The sequence below is a fragment of the Muntiacus reevesi genome, chromosome 1, assembly GCF_963930625.1.
Source record: "Muntiacus reevesi chromosome 1, mMunRee1.1, whole genome shotgun sequence".
Classification (NCBI taxonomy): Eukaryota; Metazoa; Chordata; class Mammalia; order Artiodactyla; family Cervidae; genus Muntiacus; species Muntiacus reevesi.
In genome coordinates this window covers 66,416,975-66,433,130 of record NC_089249.1, presented here as the reverse complement: position 1 = coordinate 66,433,130, position 16,156 = coordinate 66,416,975, and the positions used below count along the sequence as shown (strand labels likewise).

At 39.0% G+C, this 16,156-nt stretch overlaps 1 protein-coding gene across 1 annotated transcript in view; it reads right to left on the bottom strand.

Moving 5' to 3' along the window:
- TMCO1 (transmembrane and coiled-coil domains 1) overlaps positions 1 to 16,156 on the bottom strand; it is a 71,975-nt gene that overhangs the window by 33,373 nt on the left and 22,446 nt on the right. The window contains exons 4-5 of the mRNA XM_065946503.1: positions 15,092 to 15,138; positions 13,241 to 13,308 (exon numbers count right to left, since the gene is read on the bottom strand). Of these exons, the coding sequence (XP_065802575.1) occupies positions 13,241 to 13,308; positions 15,092 to 15,138 (115 nt within the window). The remainder of the gene's footprint in view (positions 1 to 13,240; positions 13,309 to 15,091; positions 15,139 to 16,156) is intronic.

Genomic DNA, 16,156 nt, shown 5'->3' with positions numbered 1-16,156 from the left:
ACAAAGCACGGCCAAGCAAAAAGCAACATTCCAGAGAACGATTTCTATCAAAACTTTACCCAAGCAATATTGGTAGGATATACATGGGGAAAAAATAAGTATATGTATACTGGTCTATATACTACCTGTGAAAATTCTGTGTGAGGATTTATAGAAGATTACATATGTAAAGGCACATCCATTCAATGGAATACTTACAGACAATAAAAATGATTATGCAAAGTTTACATGTACTGTATTTTAAAGATTATCATAATGGGACTTCCCTGGTGGTCTAATGGTTAAGAATCTGCATTGCAAGGCAGGGGACGCGTGTTCAGATCCCTGGTTGAGAGCTAAGATCCCACATGGTACAGGGCAACTAAGCCCGTGCCCCACGGCTACTGAGCCCACATGCTCTGGAGCCCGCACACTACAACAGTCCTTGTACCACAATGAAAGATTCCACATGATGCAGTGAAGATCCAGTGTACCACAGCTGACACTTGACATAGCCAAATAAAATAAACATGTTAAAAAATAAATAAAAACTAAAAATTACCACAGGTAACTATAGTAGACTACAAAACAGTCATTTTGGGTATAAAAATTAATACATACAAATATCTCGATGTTTGTATATATACAGAAAAAGTACAAGCCTTGACAGGACATGTACTCTATTTCAGGAAGGCAGAGTGATTTTTACTTTATATTTTACACAATTATATACTATTGGAATTTTTCCAATAAGAACCTATTCAATAGTTAGAGAAAAATTGCACTAAGAGATTCCATCTTAGAGGAAAAATATGACATTGGGAGAGAAATACACTGGAGGGACTTCCCTGATGGTCCACTGGTTAAGAATCCACCTTGCAGGTATCAATCCAAGAAAATACAACTATAAATATTTATGCATGCAATATAGGAGCACCTCAATACAAAAGGCAAATGCTAAGAACCATAAAACGGAAAATCAAGAGTAAGACAATAATAGTTGGGGACTTTAACACCCCATTTACACCAAAGGACAGATCATCTACACAAAAAATTAAAATACAAGCCTTAAAGCACACATTATACCAGATGGCTCTAATTGATATCTCTAGGACATTCCATCCCCAAACAGCAAAATCCACTTTTTTCTCAACTGAACAAAAAACATTCTCCAGGAAAGATCACAACTTGGGTCACAAATCAAGCCTTGGTAAATTTAAGAAAACTGAAATCCTATCAAGCATCTTTTCTGACCACAACCTATGAGACTAGATATCAATTACAGAGAAAAAACCTATAAAAAACCCAAAAACACATGGAGGCTAAACAACCACTTCTCAATAACCAAGAGGTCACTGAAGATACTAAAAGAAAATTTATAAAATACCTAGAAACAAATGACAATGAAAATATGACAACCCAAAACCTAGTGAAAGTTGCTCAATTGTGTGTGACTCTTTGCGACCCCATGGACAATACAGTCCATGGAATTCTCCAGGGTAGAATACTGGAGTCGGTGGCCTTTCTCTTTTCCTGGGATTTTCCCAACCCAGAGATCGAACTCAGGTCTCCCACATTGCAGGCAGATTCTTTACTAGTTGAGCCATAAGGGAAGCCCAACCATACTGGAGTGGGTGGCCTATCCCTTCTGCAGTGGATCTTCCTGACACAGGAATCAAACCAGGGTCTCCTGCATTGCAGGCGGATTCTTTACCAACCTAGAGAATGCAGCAAAAGCAGTTCTAAGAGGGAAGTTTACAGAAATACAAAACTACCTCAAGAAATGAGAAAAACATCAAATCAACAACCTGATCTTACACCTAAAGTAACTAGAAAAAGAAGGACAAAAACCCCAAAGATAGTAGAAGGAAAGAAATCATAAATATCAGAGCAGAAATAAATAGAAAAAAATGAAGAAAACAATAGCAAAGATCAGTTCAGTCGCTCAGTTGTGTTTGATTCCTTGCGACCCCATGAATCGCAGCACACCAGGCCTCCCTGTCCATCACCAACTCCCGGAGTCCAGCCAAACCCATGTCCATTGAGTCGTTGATGCCATCCAGCCATCTCATCCTCTGTCGTCCCCTCCTCCTCCTGCCCCCAATCCTTCCCAGCATTATTAGGCTCTTTTCCAATGAGTCAACTCTTTGCATGAGGTGGCCAAAGTATTGGAGTTCCAGCTTCAACATCAGTCCTTCCAATGAACACCCAGGACTGGTCTCCTTTAGGATGGACTGGTTGGATCTCCTTGCAGTCCAAGGCACTCTCAAGAGTCTTCTCCAACACCACAGTTCAAAAGCATCAATTCTTCTGCGCTCAGCTTTCTTCACAGTCCAACTCTCACATCCAGACATGACCACTGGAAAAACCATAGCTTTGACCAGATGGACCTTTGTTTGCAAAGTAATGTCTCTGCTTTTAAATATGCTATCTAGGTTGGTCATAACTTTCCTTCCAAGGAGTAAGCGTCTTTTAATTTCATGGCTGCAATCACCATCTGCAGTGATTTTGGAGCCCCCCAAAAATAAAGTCTGGCACTGCTTCCACTGTTTTCCCATCTATTTCCCAAAAAGTGATGGGACCAGATGCCATGATCTTAGTTTTCTGAATGTTAAGCTTTAAGCCAACTTTTTCACTCTCCTCTTTCCCTTTCATCAAGAGGCTCTTTAGTTATTCACTATCTGCCATAAAGGTTGTGTCGTCTGCATATCTGAGGTTATTGATATTTCTCCCGGCAATCTTGATTCCAGCTTGTGCTTCATCCAACCCATCAGTTTCTCATGATGTACTCTGCACATACGTTAAATAAGCAGGGTGACAATATACAGCCTTGACGTACTCCTTTTCCTATTTGGAACCAGTCTGTTGGTCCATGTCCAGTTCTAACTGTTGCTTCCTGAGCTGCATATAGGTTTCTCAAGAGGCAGGTCAGCTGATCTGGTATTCCCATCTCTTTCAGAATTTTCCACAGTTTAGAGTGATCTACATAGTCAAAGGCTTTGGCATAGTCAAAAGCAGAAATAGATGTTTTTCTGGAACTCTCTTGCTTTTTTGATGATCCAGTGGATGTTGGCAATTTGATCTCTGGTTCCTCTGCCTTTTGTAAAACTGACTTGAACATCTGGAAGTTCACGGTTCATGTACTGCTGAAACCTGGCTTGGAGAATTTTGAGCATTACTTTACTAGGGTGTGAGATGAGTGCAACTGTGCGGTAGTTTCAGCATTCTTTGGCATTGCCTTTCTTTGGGATTGGAATGAAAACTGGCCTTTTCCAGTCCTGTGGCCACTGCTGAGCTTTCCAAATTTGCTGAAATATTGAGTGCAGCACTTTCACAGCATCATCTTTCAGGATTTGAAATAGCTCAACTGGAATTCCATCCCTTCCACTAGCTTTCTTCGTAATGATGCTTTCTAAGGCCCATTTGACTTCACATTCCAGGATGTCTGGCTCTAGGTGAGTGATCACACCATTGTGATTATCTGGGTCGTGAAGATCTTTTCTGTACAGTTTTTCTGTGTATTCTTGCCACCTCTTCTTAATATCTTCTGCTTCTGTTAGGTCCATACCATTTCTGTCCTTTATCGAGCCCATTTTTGCATGAAATGTTCCCTTGGTATCTCTAATTTTCTTGAAGAGATCTCTAGTCTTTCCCATTCTGTTGTTTTCCTCTATTTCTTTGCATTGATCGCTGAGGAAGGCTTTCTTATCTCTCCTGGCTATTCTTTGGAACTCTGCATTCAGATGGGAATATCTTTCCTTTTCTCCTTTGCTTTTCTCTTCTCTTCTTTTCACAGCTATTTGTAAGGCCTCCGTAGACAACCATTTTGCCTTTTTGTATTTCTTTTCCATGGAGACGGTCTTGCTCCCTGTCTCCTGTACAATGTCACGAACCTCCGTCCATAGTTCATCAGGCACTCTGTCTATCCGATATAGTCCCTTAAATCTATTTCTCACTTCCACCATATAGTAATAAGGGATTTGATTTAGGTCATATCTGAATGGTCTAGTGGTTTTCCCTACTTTCTTCAATTTAAGTCTGAATTTCACAAGAAGGAGTTCATGATCTGAGCCACAGTCAGCTCCTGGTCTTGTTTTTGCTGACTGTATAGAGCTTCTCCATCTTTGGCTTCAAAGAATATAATCAGTCTGATTTTGGTGTAGACTATCTAGTGATGTCCATGTGTAGAGTCTTCTCTTGTGTTGTTGGAAGAGGGTGTTTGCTATGACCAGTGTGTTCTCTTGGCAAAACTCTATTAGCCTTTGCCCTGCTTCATTCTGTACTCCAAGGCCAAATTTGTCTGTTACTCCAGTTGTTTCCTGACTACCTACTTTTGCATTCCAGTCCCCTATAATGAAAAGGACATCTTTTTTGGGTGTCAGCTCTAAAAGTTCTTGTAGATCTTCATAGAACCGCTCGACTTCAGCTTCTTCAGCATTACTGGTTGGGGCATAGACTTGGATTACCGTGATATTGAATGGTTTGCATGGAAACAAACAGAGATCATTCTGTTGTTTTTGAGACTGCATCCAAGTACTGCATTTCAGACTCTTTTGTTGACCATGATGGCTACTCCATTACTTCTAAGGGATTTCTGCCCACAGTAGTAGATATGATGGTCATCTGACAAGATCAATAAAACTAAAAAACTTTGAGAAAATAAACAAAATGGACAAGCCACTAGCTAGACTCATCAAGAAGAAAAGGGAAAAGACTTAAGTCAATGAAATTAGAAATGAAAAAGGAGATGTTACAAGAGACAATGCAGAAATACAAAGGATCATAAGAGGCTACTACAAGCAACTATATGCCAATAAAACAGACAACCTGGAATAAATGAAAAGTTCTTAGAAAAGTACAACCTTCCAAAACTGAACTCAGAACAATCAGGAATCATAAATAGACCAATCACAAGCACTGAAATTGAAACTGTGATCAAAAATCTTCCAACAAACAAAAGTCCAGAGCCAGATGGCTTCACAGGTGAATTCTACCAAACATTTGGAGAAGAGCTGCTGCTGCTAAGTCACTTCAGTCGTGTCTGACCCTGTGTGACCCCAGAGACGGCAGCCCACCAGGCTCCCCCTTCCCTGGGATTCTCTAGGCAAGAACACTGGAGTGGCTTGCCATTTCCTTCTCTAATGCATGAAAGTGAAATGTGAAAGTGAAGTCGCTGTCATATCTGACTCTTAGTGACCCCATGGACTGTAGCCTACCAGGCTCCTCCATCCATGGGATTTTCCAGGCAAGAGTACTGGAGTGGGTCGCCATTGCCTTCTCCAAGAGAAGAGCTAACACCTATCTTGCTCAAACTCTTCCAGAAAACTGCAGAGGAAGGAAAACTCCCAAATTCATTCTATGAGGCCACCATCACCCTGATACTAAAACAAGACAAAGATACCACCAAGAAAGAAAACAACAGGCCAATACGAACATCGATGCAAAAATCTTCAACAAAATTCTAGCAAACAGAATCCAACAACAGATTAAAAGGATCATATACCAGGATCAAGTGGGGTTTACCCCAGGTATGCAAAGATTCTTCAACTCATGCAAATCAATCAAAGTGACACACCATATTAACAAGCTGAAAGATAAAAACCATATGATCCTCTCAACAGATGCAGAGAAAGCTTTCAACAAAATTCAACAACCATTTATGATTAAAAAAAAATCAACTTTTTAGATTAGGTCTAGAAGGACTCTACCTCAAAAATAATATTAAGGCCATATATGACAAACACACAGCAAACATTATTCCCAATGGTGAAAATCTGAAAGCATTTCTTCTAAGATCAGGAACAAGACAAGGGTGCCCTCTCTCATTACTATTTTTCAACATAGTTTTGGAAGTCCTAACCAAGGCAATCAGAGAAGAAAAAGAAATAAAAGGACTACAGATAGGAAAAGAAGTAAAACTCTCATTGTTTGGAGCACACAAAACCCTAAAGATGCCACCAGAAAATTACCAGAGCAAATCAATGAATACATTGAAATTGCAAGATACAAAATTAATTCACACAAATCCCTTGCATTCCTATACAATAATAATGAAAAAATCAGAAAGAAATTAAGAAAACAATTCCATTCACTGCTGCAATAAAAAGAATAAAATACCTAGGAATAAATCCACCTAAAGAGACAAAATACCTGTAAGCAGAAAACTATAAGACATTGATGAAAGAAGTCAAAGATAACACAAACAGATGGATACATGTTCTTGGACTAGAAGAATCAGTACTGTGACAATGAACTACAAAGACCAAAGCAATCTACAGATTCGATGCAATCTACAGATTCAATTCAATCTCTATCAAATTACCTATGGTATAGTTCACAGAACTAGAACAAAAAATTATACAATTTGCTGTTGTTGCTCAGTTACTAAGTCATGTCCAACTCTTTGTGACCACATGGACTGCAGCACACCAGGCTTCCCTATCCTTCACCACCTCCCAGAATTTGCTCAAACTCATGTCCATTAAGTCGGTGATGCTGTCCAACCATCTTATCCGTCATCCCCTTCTCCTCCTGCCTTCAGTCTTCCCCAGCATCAGGGTCTTTTCCAATGAGTCAGTTCTTCACGTCAGGTGGCCAAACTATTGGAGCTTCAGCTTCAGCATCAGTCTTTCTAATGAATGTTCAAGGTTGATTTACTTTAGGATTGAGTGATTTGATCTCCTTGATGTCCAAGGGAGTCTCAAGAGTCTTCTTCAGCACAACAGTTCGAAAGCATCAATTCTTCCACATTCAGCCTTCTGTACAGTCCAACTCTCACATCCATACATGACTACTGGAAAAACCACAGCTTTGACTATATGGGCCTTTGTTGGCAAAGTGATGTCTCTGCCTTCTAATACGCTGTCTAGGTTTTTCTATAGCTTTACTTCCAAGGAGCAAACATTTTTTTAATTTCATGACTGCAGTCACCAGCCACAGCGATTTTGGAGCCCAAGAAAATAAAGTCTCTCACTGTTTCCATTTTCCCCCATCTATTTGCCATGAAGTGATGGGACTGGATGCCATGATCTTAGTTTTATGAATGCTGAGTTTTAACCTTGCTTTTTCACTCTTTTCTTTCACCTTCATCAAGGGGCTCTTTAGTTACTTTTTGCCATTTGGGTAGTATCATCTGTATATCTCAGGTTGTTGATATTTCTCCCAGCAATCCTGATTCCAGCTTGTGAGTCATCCAGCCGGCATTTCACATCATATACTCTGCATATAAGTTAAATAAATAGGGTGACAATATACAGCCTTGACATACTCCTTTCCCAATTTGGAACCAGTCCGTTGCTCCATGTTCAGTTCTAACTGCTGCTTCTTGTCCTACACGTAGGTTTCTCAGAAGCACGTAAGGTGGTCTGGTATTCCTATCTCTTTAAGAATTTTCCACAGTTTGTCATGATCCACAAAGTAAGTCTTTAACACAGTCAATGAAGCAGATGTTTTTCTGGTATTCTCTTGCTTTTTCTATGATCCAATGGATGTTGGCAATTTGATCTCTGGTTCTTCTGGCTTTTCTAAATCCAGCTTGTACATTTGGAAGTTCTCGGTTTACGTACTGTTGAAGCCTTCAAAACCCTTCAAGCGTTCTGAGCATTACCTTGCTAGCAGGTGAAATGAGTGCAAATGTGTGGCAGTTTGGACATTCTTGGCCACTGCTCTTCTTTGGGATTGGAATGAAAACTGAGCTTTTCTAGTCTGTGGCCACTGCTGATGTATGGAAACACAAAAGATCCTGAATAGTCAAAGAAATTTTGAGAATGAAAAATGGAGTTGAAGGAATCAACCTTCCTGACTTGAGACTACTGCAAAGCTACAGTCATCTAGACAGTATGGTACTGGCACAAAAACAGATATACAGACCAATGGAACAAGACAGAAAGCCCAGAGATAAACCCACGCACCTCTGGGCACCTTATCTTTGACAAAAGAGGCAAGAAAATATAATGGACAAAAGACAGCTTCTTCAATAAGGGAAAAATAGACAGCTACATCTAAAAGAATGAAACTAGAACACTTCCAAACACCATACACATAAATAAAGTCACAATGGATTAAAAACTTAAATGTAAGTCCAGAAACTATAAAACTCTTAGAGGAAAATGTAGGCAGTACACTCTTTGACATAAATCACAGGAAGATCCCCTTTGACACATCTCCTAGCATAATGGAAATAAAAACAAAAACAAGTGGGACCTAATGAAACTTAAAAGCTTCTGCACAGTAAGGGAAACAATAATTAGAAGATTAAAAGACAACCCTCAAAAATAATTGCAAATGAAACAACTGACAAAGATTAATCTCCAGAATATATAAGCAGCTCATACAGCTCAATAGCAAGAAAACAAATAGTCCAATCAAAAAGTGGGCAGAAGACCTAAAGAGAAATTTCTCCAAAAAAGACATACACATGGCAATAAATACATGAAAGGATGCTCAATATCAGTAACTATTTTGAGAAACACAAACCAAAACTACAGTGTGGTATCACCTCACACCAGTCAGAATGGCCATCATCAAAAAATTGACAAACAATAAAAGCTGAAGAGGACATGGAGAAAAAAGGACCCTCCTGCACTGTTGGTGGGAATGTAAACTGACACAGTCATTATGGAGAACAGTACAAGGTTCCTTAAAAAACTAAAAACAGAACTACCATATGACCCTGCAATCCCACTACTGGGCATATATATATATACCCTGAGAAAACCACAATCCTAAAAGACACATACACCCTAATGTTTACTGCAGCACTATTTACAGTATTATTGCCAGGACATAGAAACAACCTAGATGTCTACTGATACATGAATGTATAAAGAAGATCTGATACATATAAAAATATAATGGAATGTTACTCAGCCATAAAAAAGAATGAACTTGAGTCAGTTCTAGTGAGGTGGATGAACCTAGAGTCTGTTACACAGAGTGATAGAAGTCAGAAGGAGAAAAACTAATATCACACATTAACAGACATACATGGAATCTAGAACAATGGTATTGATTAACTTATTTGTCGGAATGGAATGGAGACAGAGATGTAGAGAATGGACTTGTGGACACAGTGCGGGAGGGAGAGAGTGGGACGAATGGAGGTAAGTAACATCGACATATATGTACTATCCCATGTAAAGTGGATAGCTAGCAAGAAGCTGCTGTATAACACAGGAAGCCCAGCCCGGAACTCTATGATGACTTAGAGGGCTGGGACTGGGGGAGGGTAGGGAGGCTTAAGTGTAATTACGGCTGATTCTCATTGTTGTATGTTAGAAACCAACACAACATTGTAAAAATTTCAAAAACAAAGAACAACAACAAAAAAGAATCCACTGTGAAATGCAGGGCACATGGGTTCAATCCCTGGCAGGGAGAACTAACATCCCATATGCCATAGGGCAACTAAGTCTGTGCATCCCAACTGCTGAGCCCATGGGTGCCACAACTAGAGTCCATGTGTTGTGACAGAACAACCCACAGGATGCAGTGAAGATCCCATATGCTGCAACTAAGACCCAACACAGCCAAATAAATAAATATTAAATATGTATATATATTTGAAGCAGATGTCCCTTCCATAGAGCAGCCTTTCACACCACAATATGTTCACAAATAACACTAAGAAAGGGAATCACATGAATATAATATAGCATCACTACTGATAGAAATGGCCATCATTCTCTTTATTTTTTTTAAAAAATTCAGCTATGGTTGATTTACAATATTATATAAGTTTCAGGTGTACAACATAGTGACTCACAATTTTTAAAGTTTATACTCCATTTAGAGTTATTATAAAATATTAGTTATATTCCCCATAGTTATTTCTCAATCTGTTTCATTAGAACCCACCTGTACATGGACTAAGGAGTAAAATCAAATGGTGAACTTCAAGCAAAGCAGGGATTCAAATTTGTTGTAGTTATAACACAATAAAGAATCAGACACGATTGAGCAAAGCATGGCAAGAGAAGTCAAGACCCGTTACGAATGGCTGTACACACACACACACCAACCACTAACCTATAAAAACACTATTTTAAAAATCAGAAGTATGAGAAAAATAAAGAGGTTAAACATCAAATTTAAAAAATACAGATGAAAACTTAGCCAGCTCTATACAGTCCAGAATGTGACAAATTATAGAATATTGGAGTATTTGAGTCGTATCAGTGAAGCTTCCCCGGTGGTTCAGCAGTAATGCAGGAGACGCAGGATACGTGGGTTTGATTTTTGGGTCAGGGAAGATCCCCTGGAGGGAGAAATGGCAATCCACTCCAGTATTATTGCTGGGGAAATTCCATGGACAGCGGAGGCTGGCGGGCCACAGTCGGTGGGGTTGCAGAGAGCTGGACATGACTGAGCACACAGGCCCACAATGAAGCTTACTGTTGTTCAGTGGCTCAGTCATGTGTGACTCTTTTGCAACCCCATGGACTGCAGCATGCCGGGTTTCCCTGTCCTTCACCATCTCTCGGAGCTTGCCCAAATTCATTACTGAGTCAGTAATGCCATCAAACCATCTCATGCTCTGGCATCCCCGTCTCCTCCTAGCTTCTATCTTTCCCAGCATCAGGGTCATTCCCAATCAGTTGGCTCCTCATATCAGGTGGCCAAACTACTGGAGCTTCAGCTTCAGCATCAGTCCTTCCAATGAATATTCAGGACTGATTTCCTTTAGGATTGACTGGTTTGATCTCACTGCAGTCCAAGGGACTCTCAAGAGTCTTCTCCAACACCACATTTCAAAAGTATCAATTCTTCTTGCACTCAGCCACCTTTATTGTTCAACTTCCACATCCATACATAACTACTAGAAAAACCATAGCTTTGACTATATAGACCTTTATTGGCAAAGTAATGTTTCTGCTTTTTAATATATTGTCTAGGTTTGTCATATCTTTTCTTCCAAAGAGAAAGTATCTTTTAATTTCATGTCTGTAGTCACTATCTGAAGTAATTATGGAGCCCAAGAAAATAAAAGAGGTCACTGTTTCCATTGTGTCCCCATCTATTTGCCATGAAGTGATGAGACCAGATGCCATGATATTAGCTTTCTGAATGTTGACTTCTAAGCCAGCTTTTTCATGCTCCTCTTTTAACTTCATCAAGAGGCTCTTTAGTTCCTCTTTGCTTTCTGCCATAAGAGTGGTGTCATCTGCATATCTGAAGTTATTGATATTTCTCCCGGCAATCTTGATTCTAGCTTGTGAATCATCCAGCATTTTGTATAATGTACTCTGCATGTAGGTTAAATAAACAGGGTGACGATATACCGCCTTGATATACTCCTTTCCCAATTTTGAACCAGTCTGTTGTTCCATGTCTGGTTCTAACTGTCACTTCTTGACCTGCATACAGGTTTGTCAGGAGTAAGGTGAGATGGTCTGATATTTCCATCTCTTTAAGGATTTTCCAGTTTGTTGTGATCCACACAGCTTACTAGTTAACTTACTAGTTAAGCTTGCTCAGTTCAGTTCAGTCGCTCAGTCGTGTCTGACTCTGCGACCCTATGAACTGCAGCACACCAGGCCTCCCTGTCCATCACCAACTGCCGGAGTTCACCCAAACCCATGTCCATTGTGTCGGTGATGCCATCCAGCCATCTCATCCTCTGTTGTCCCCTTCTCCTCCTGCCCTCAATCTTTCCCAGCATCAGGGTCTTTTCCAATGAGTCAGCTCTTCGCATCAGGTGGTCAAAGTATTGGAGTTTCAGCTTCAACATCAGTCCTTCCAATGAACACCCAGGACTGATCTCCTTCAGGATGGACTGGTTGGCTCTCCTTGAAGTCCAAGGGACTCTCAAGAGTCTTCTTCAACACCACAGTTTAAAAGCATCAATTCTTCGGCACTCAGCTTTCTTTATAGTCCAACACTCACATCCATATATAACCACTGGAAAAACCATAGCCTTGACCAGATGGACCTTTGTTGGCCAAGTTATGTCTCTGCTTTAAATATGCTGTCTAGGTTGGTCATAACCTTAAGCTTGCTAGTTAACTATAAAATCTTTCAGTGTTTGGTTTGACTGGTAATCCATGGTGAAATAAATTCAAGAAATAAGAGAAAGCATAGCAGTGAAAAGATAATACTGAGATTAGAGTTATAAGTTACAAATTATGAGACTTCTATATAACCTGGGCAAGTTATTTAATCTTCCAAAGGTCCTTTTCAAAATCACTAGTTAAGTGGAAATTTTGTATTGAAATAATTTTGGACATTCCCTTTGGTCTCTTACTTAACCAGTCCCTTTTTTCCCCCTACCATACTTCTCACACACTTATGTTAAGTACCATTCATTAATGTATTAATTTATTGGTCTTTTCTTTCCATAAAATTTTGATACTATTGAGGGCAGGGAACACATCTTATTTGTTATATTCTGATACCTAGCACAATTCCTGGCACAAAGTAGGTACTTCACAGGTGTGAAGAGAACAGACTTGTGTCGGGGGTATGAATACAAGGGAAGGGAGAGACAGAAATGAAGCAGGGAGGGGGGAAGAGAAGGAGAAAGAGAAGGAAGAGTAAGAAGAAAATCCTAATACATGTGCGATAGCTCAGGAGAGCTCTAAAAGGTAATAAATGACTGCTTGTCATCTTTGGCTATTTTCCCAGCTTCTGTCAAAGTCAGGCCCATTCAGGCCTGCTATACGTTAGTTTAGAAAACAGTAACTTACCTTATCGTTAAACAAGATTATAGTTGTTAAGATTATTTTAAGAGTCAAAATATCTCTGAATGACTGACTGCCTTCATTTGGAAGCAGTTTGATAGTAAGGAACTTAAAAACCCAAGGGACATACTAAACTCTTTTTAGAGGCCTCATAATAGCTTAGTCTTTGCTTTATACATAAGATATCCTCAAAATTAAGAGGGTGAAAAGGTTACCATATAACTGTGTTCTAACAAAATTAAATTTCCCTGAATTTTGACAACTGGACTGAGGATAAGAGAATGTCCATGTTCTTGGGTGACACATACTTTTAGTAGTTATGAATAAAGGGGCATGAAATCCACATTAAGCTCCTGAAAGATTCAGAAAAATATACAAATAATATATGAATGAGCACAAATATTTATGATATAGAGAAACAGAAAAAAAGAAAGCAAATGAGGAAAAATGTTAACAATTGTGAATCTGATTAATGGATATACTAGTCCTATAACTTTTCTGTAAATATGAAATATCAAAATATAACAAGAAAGTTAATTGCCACACAGGGCAAGTTATATAAAGCCAAATAAAAGGATACTCACATGGAATTAAACATTCCCATTAGGGCAGTAAAACAAAAGCCAATTGCAAACATGGATTTCATTCGAACCTGTAAGGAGATCAACAAATTGTCACTTCACACTAAAGGAAAACCACTACTAAAGCACACCCCCCCAAATTTTGATTTCATTTCATTTTTAAAAGGTGCTCCTTGGCAAAAAACTGCCTGCTGTGTAACCTACCCTCCACCCCGAAGGCCTCTTCTCCTTGTCACCTTCTGATGAACCGTACTGGAGTGGCCATATGACCTACTTCTGGCCAACGATTGACAAGTACAAGCACTAACCAGAACTTTTAAAAGGGGCAAACCTGGCTAGCATCCCTTTAGACCTTCTGCCCATACTCCTTGTCTGGAATGAAGAACGCAATTCCTGACAGTAAAGCAACATCAAACAACCAAACGAACATAAGCTAAGGAAGGCTAACTGGAGTCTTTAATGACACTACTGTGCTGCCACACCAGCCTGGGACTACCAACCTCTACCTCTTGATCAAGTGAAAAAACGATTACATGTTCAAGCATATAAGGTATTTTGTTTCTTGTAGCTAGCTACTTTCTTAATTACATGTGCCATGAAAGTATAAATAAACAAAAGATCATAAAGACATGACTAACAGTTTATCAGAAATTTTTTCTCTGCTTTCTGCAGTTTTCAAATTTGGTCACTTGAGCGTGAAATAACTGTGACAACATAAAAGCTATTTTCAAATATAATCTTTCTTAAAAAGAATTTCAAGGGGCTTCCCTGGTGGCCCAGTAGTTAAGAATCCACCTTGCAATGCCGGGGACGCAGTTCAATCCCCAAGCGGGAAATTAAGAGACCACACGCCATGGAGCAACTAAGCCTGCATGCAACAACTAGAGTCCGTGAACTGCAATGAAAGATCCCATGTGATGCAACTAAGATCTGAGAGCCAAATAAATGAACAAATAAATAAATATTTTTTTAAAAAAAGAGTTTTAAGAAACAGAAGGTAAAATAATATAGCCAAGGTCTCTCAGTAAGCAAAAGGTAACTGCTGCACAGTTTAGGTGTCTTGTGTTGAACATACAGAAATTAGGAAGAAAAATTAGTCAAGCCATAAAATTCGCCTACCTATGCCTCAGAAAGACATGCTTGAACAAACTCTACTCTTTATAAATAATGAGTAAATGGCTAATAAAATCACTTTTCCTTACACTTTATGATATGTTTGACCTTCAGAATAAAAGGCCTCTTAAAGAATAAAGGCCATCTATGATGTTCCAACTCTTATGACAGGATTACCAGGTCACCATAAGCCAAAGATTCAGTCATAACATAAGAAAGAAAAAGAAAATAAGTGACTCCATTTGAAAACAAAAGGGAGAAGCTAAAAAAAAAACTGTGTGAAAATGACAAAATTATGACCTCAAGACACCCTTAAAAAAAAGGCTACTCATATTACCAACATGAAGCTTCAGCCCTATAGCACATTTTCACTTCTATTTGGTCTAGGAAAACCCATTATATTATTTAGAGGAGGAGCCAAGATGGCGGAGGAAAAGGACGGGGAGACCACTTTCTCTCCTACAAATTCATCAAAAGAATAACTGAACGCAGAGCAAACTTCACAAAACAACTTCCGATCACTAGCTGAGGTCACCAGGTGCCCAGAAAAGCAGCCCATTGTCTTCAAAAGGAGGTAGGACAAAATATAAAAGATAAAAAAAGAGAGAAAACCCATTATATTATTTATAGCATGCATAACTATAAATTTCTGAAAAGGTAAGTGCAATGTACTTGATGCAATTCATGGTCTTCTGTTGAAAACCATGTGGTTTATCCTGAAGTTATATTTAGGACTCTTACCATTGACAGATCTCTGTTGTTATTCTTCAGTTTCTCTTCTTGCCGCTCTGCAAGGAATTAATGAATGGGTTAATATACACAGCACTGAGCAAGAAGCAGATGTTAAACCGTCACTGACTGGTGAGTACAAGTGTTTCTGTCTCAGTTATCACCTAATAAGATAAGCTGAACACCTGGAATACCATACACTTTGTACTAACAGAAAAATCAAATGCAGGAGAGCACTAAGATAGTTCACTTTAAATAAATAAAAATCTTTAAAGTTTAATTTTAAAAATTACCCCTGGTATTAAGTGTTTCAACTCTGTGCATTAAGATATAACCTTATTATTACATCAATGGGAGGTATAATCATAACGACTATAACTTTTCAAATATTAATTACCCATCTCAAGTTTCTTTTCCCCTTTTTCAGTTTAAGAGAGCATAGCATAAAAAAATTAAAAGCCAATTAAGATAAAGTTAAGGTTCAGCTTGTTTCATCTTACAATCAAATGAAGCTAAAAATAAGCATACTTTCATATTTAAGTCACTTGGAAGGCTAAAAATTTGACATATATTTCAAGAAAACTTGGAGAAGGAAACGGCAACCCACTTCAGTATTCTTGCCTAGAAAATCCCATGGATGGAGGAGCTTTGGAGCAGGCTACTGTCCGTGGGGTCACAAAGAGTCAGGCACAACTGAGTGACGTCCCCTTTCCCTCAAGAAAATTGTTGTATACACCAAACCTAAACTGCTAAAGAAGTTTCAGCTACACATTAATGGTCTTATTTACTGTATCCCATGAATATTGTTGTTGTTGTTCAGTTGCTAAATTGTGTACCATTCTTTACGATCCCATGAACTGCAGCATACCAGGTTTCCCTGTCCTCCACTATCTCCTGGACTTTGCTCAAATTCATGTTCATTGAGTTAGTGATGTCATCCAACATCACATCATTCTGTCATCCCCTCCTCCTCCTGCCCTCAATCTTTCCCAAAATCAGGGTCTTTTCCAATGAGTCAGCTCTTGGCATCAGGTGGCCAAACTACTGGTGTTTCAGCTTAAGCATCAGTCTCTCTAC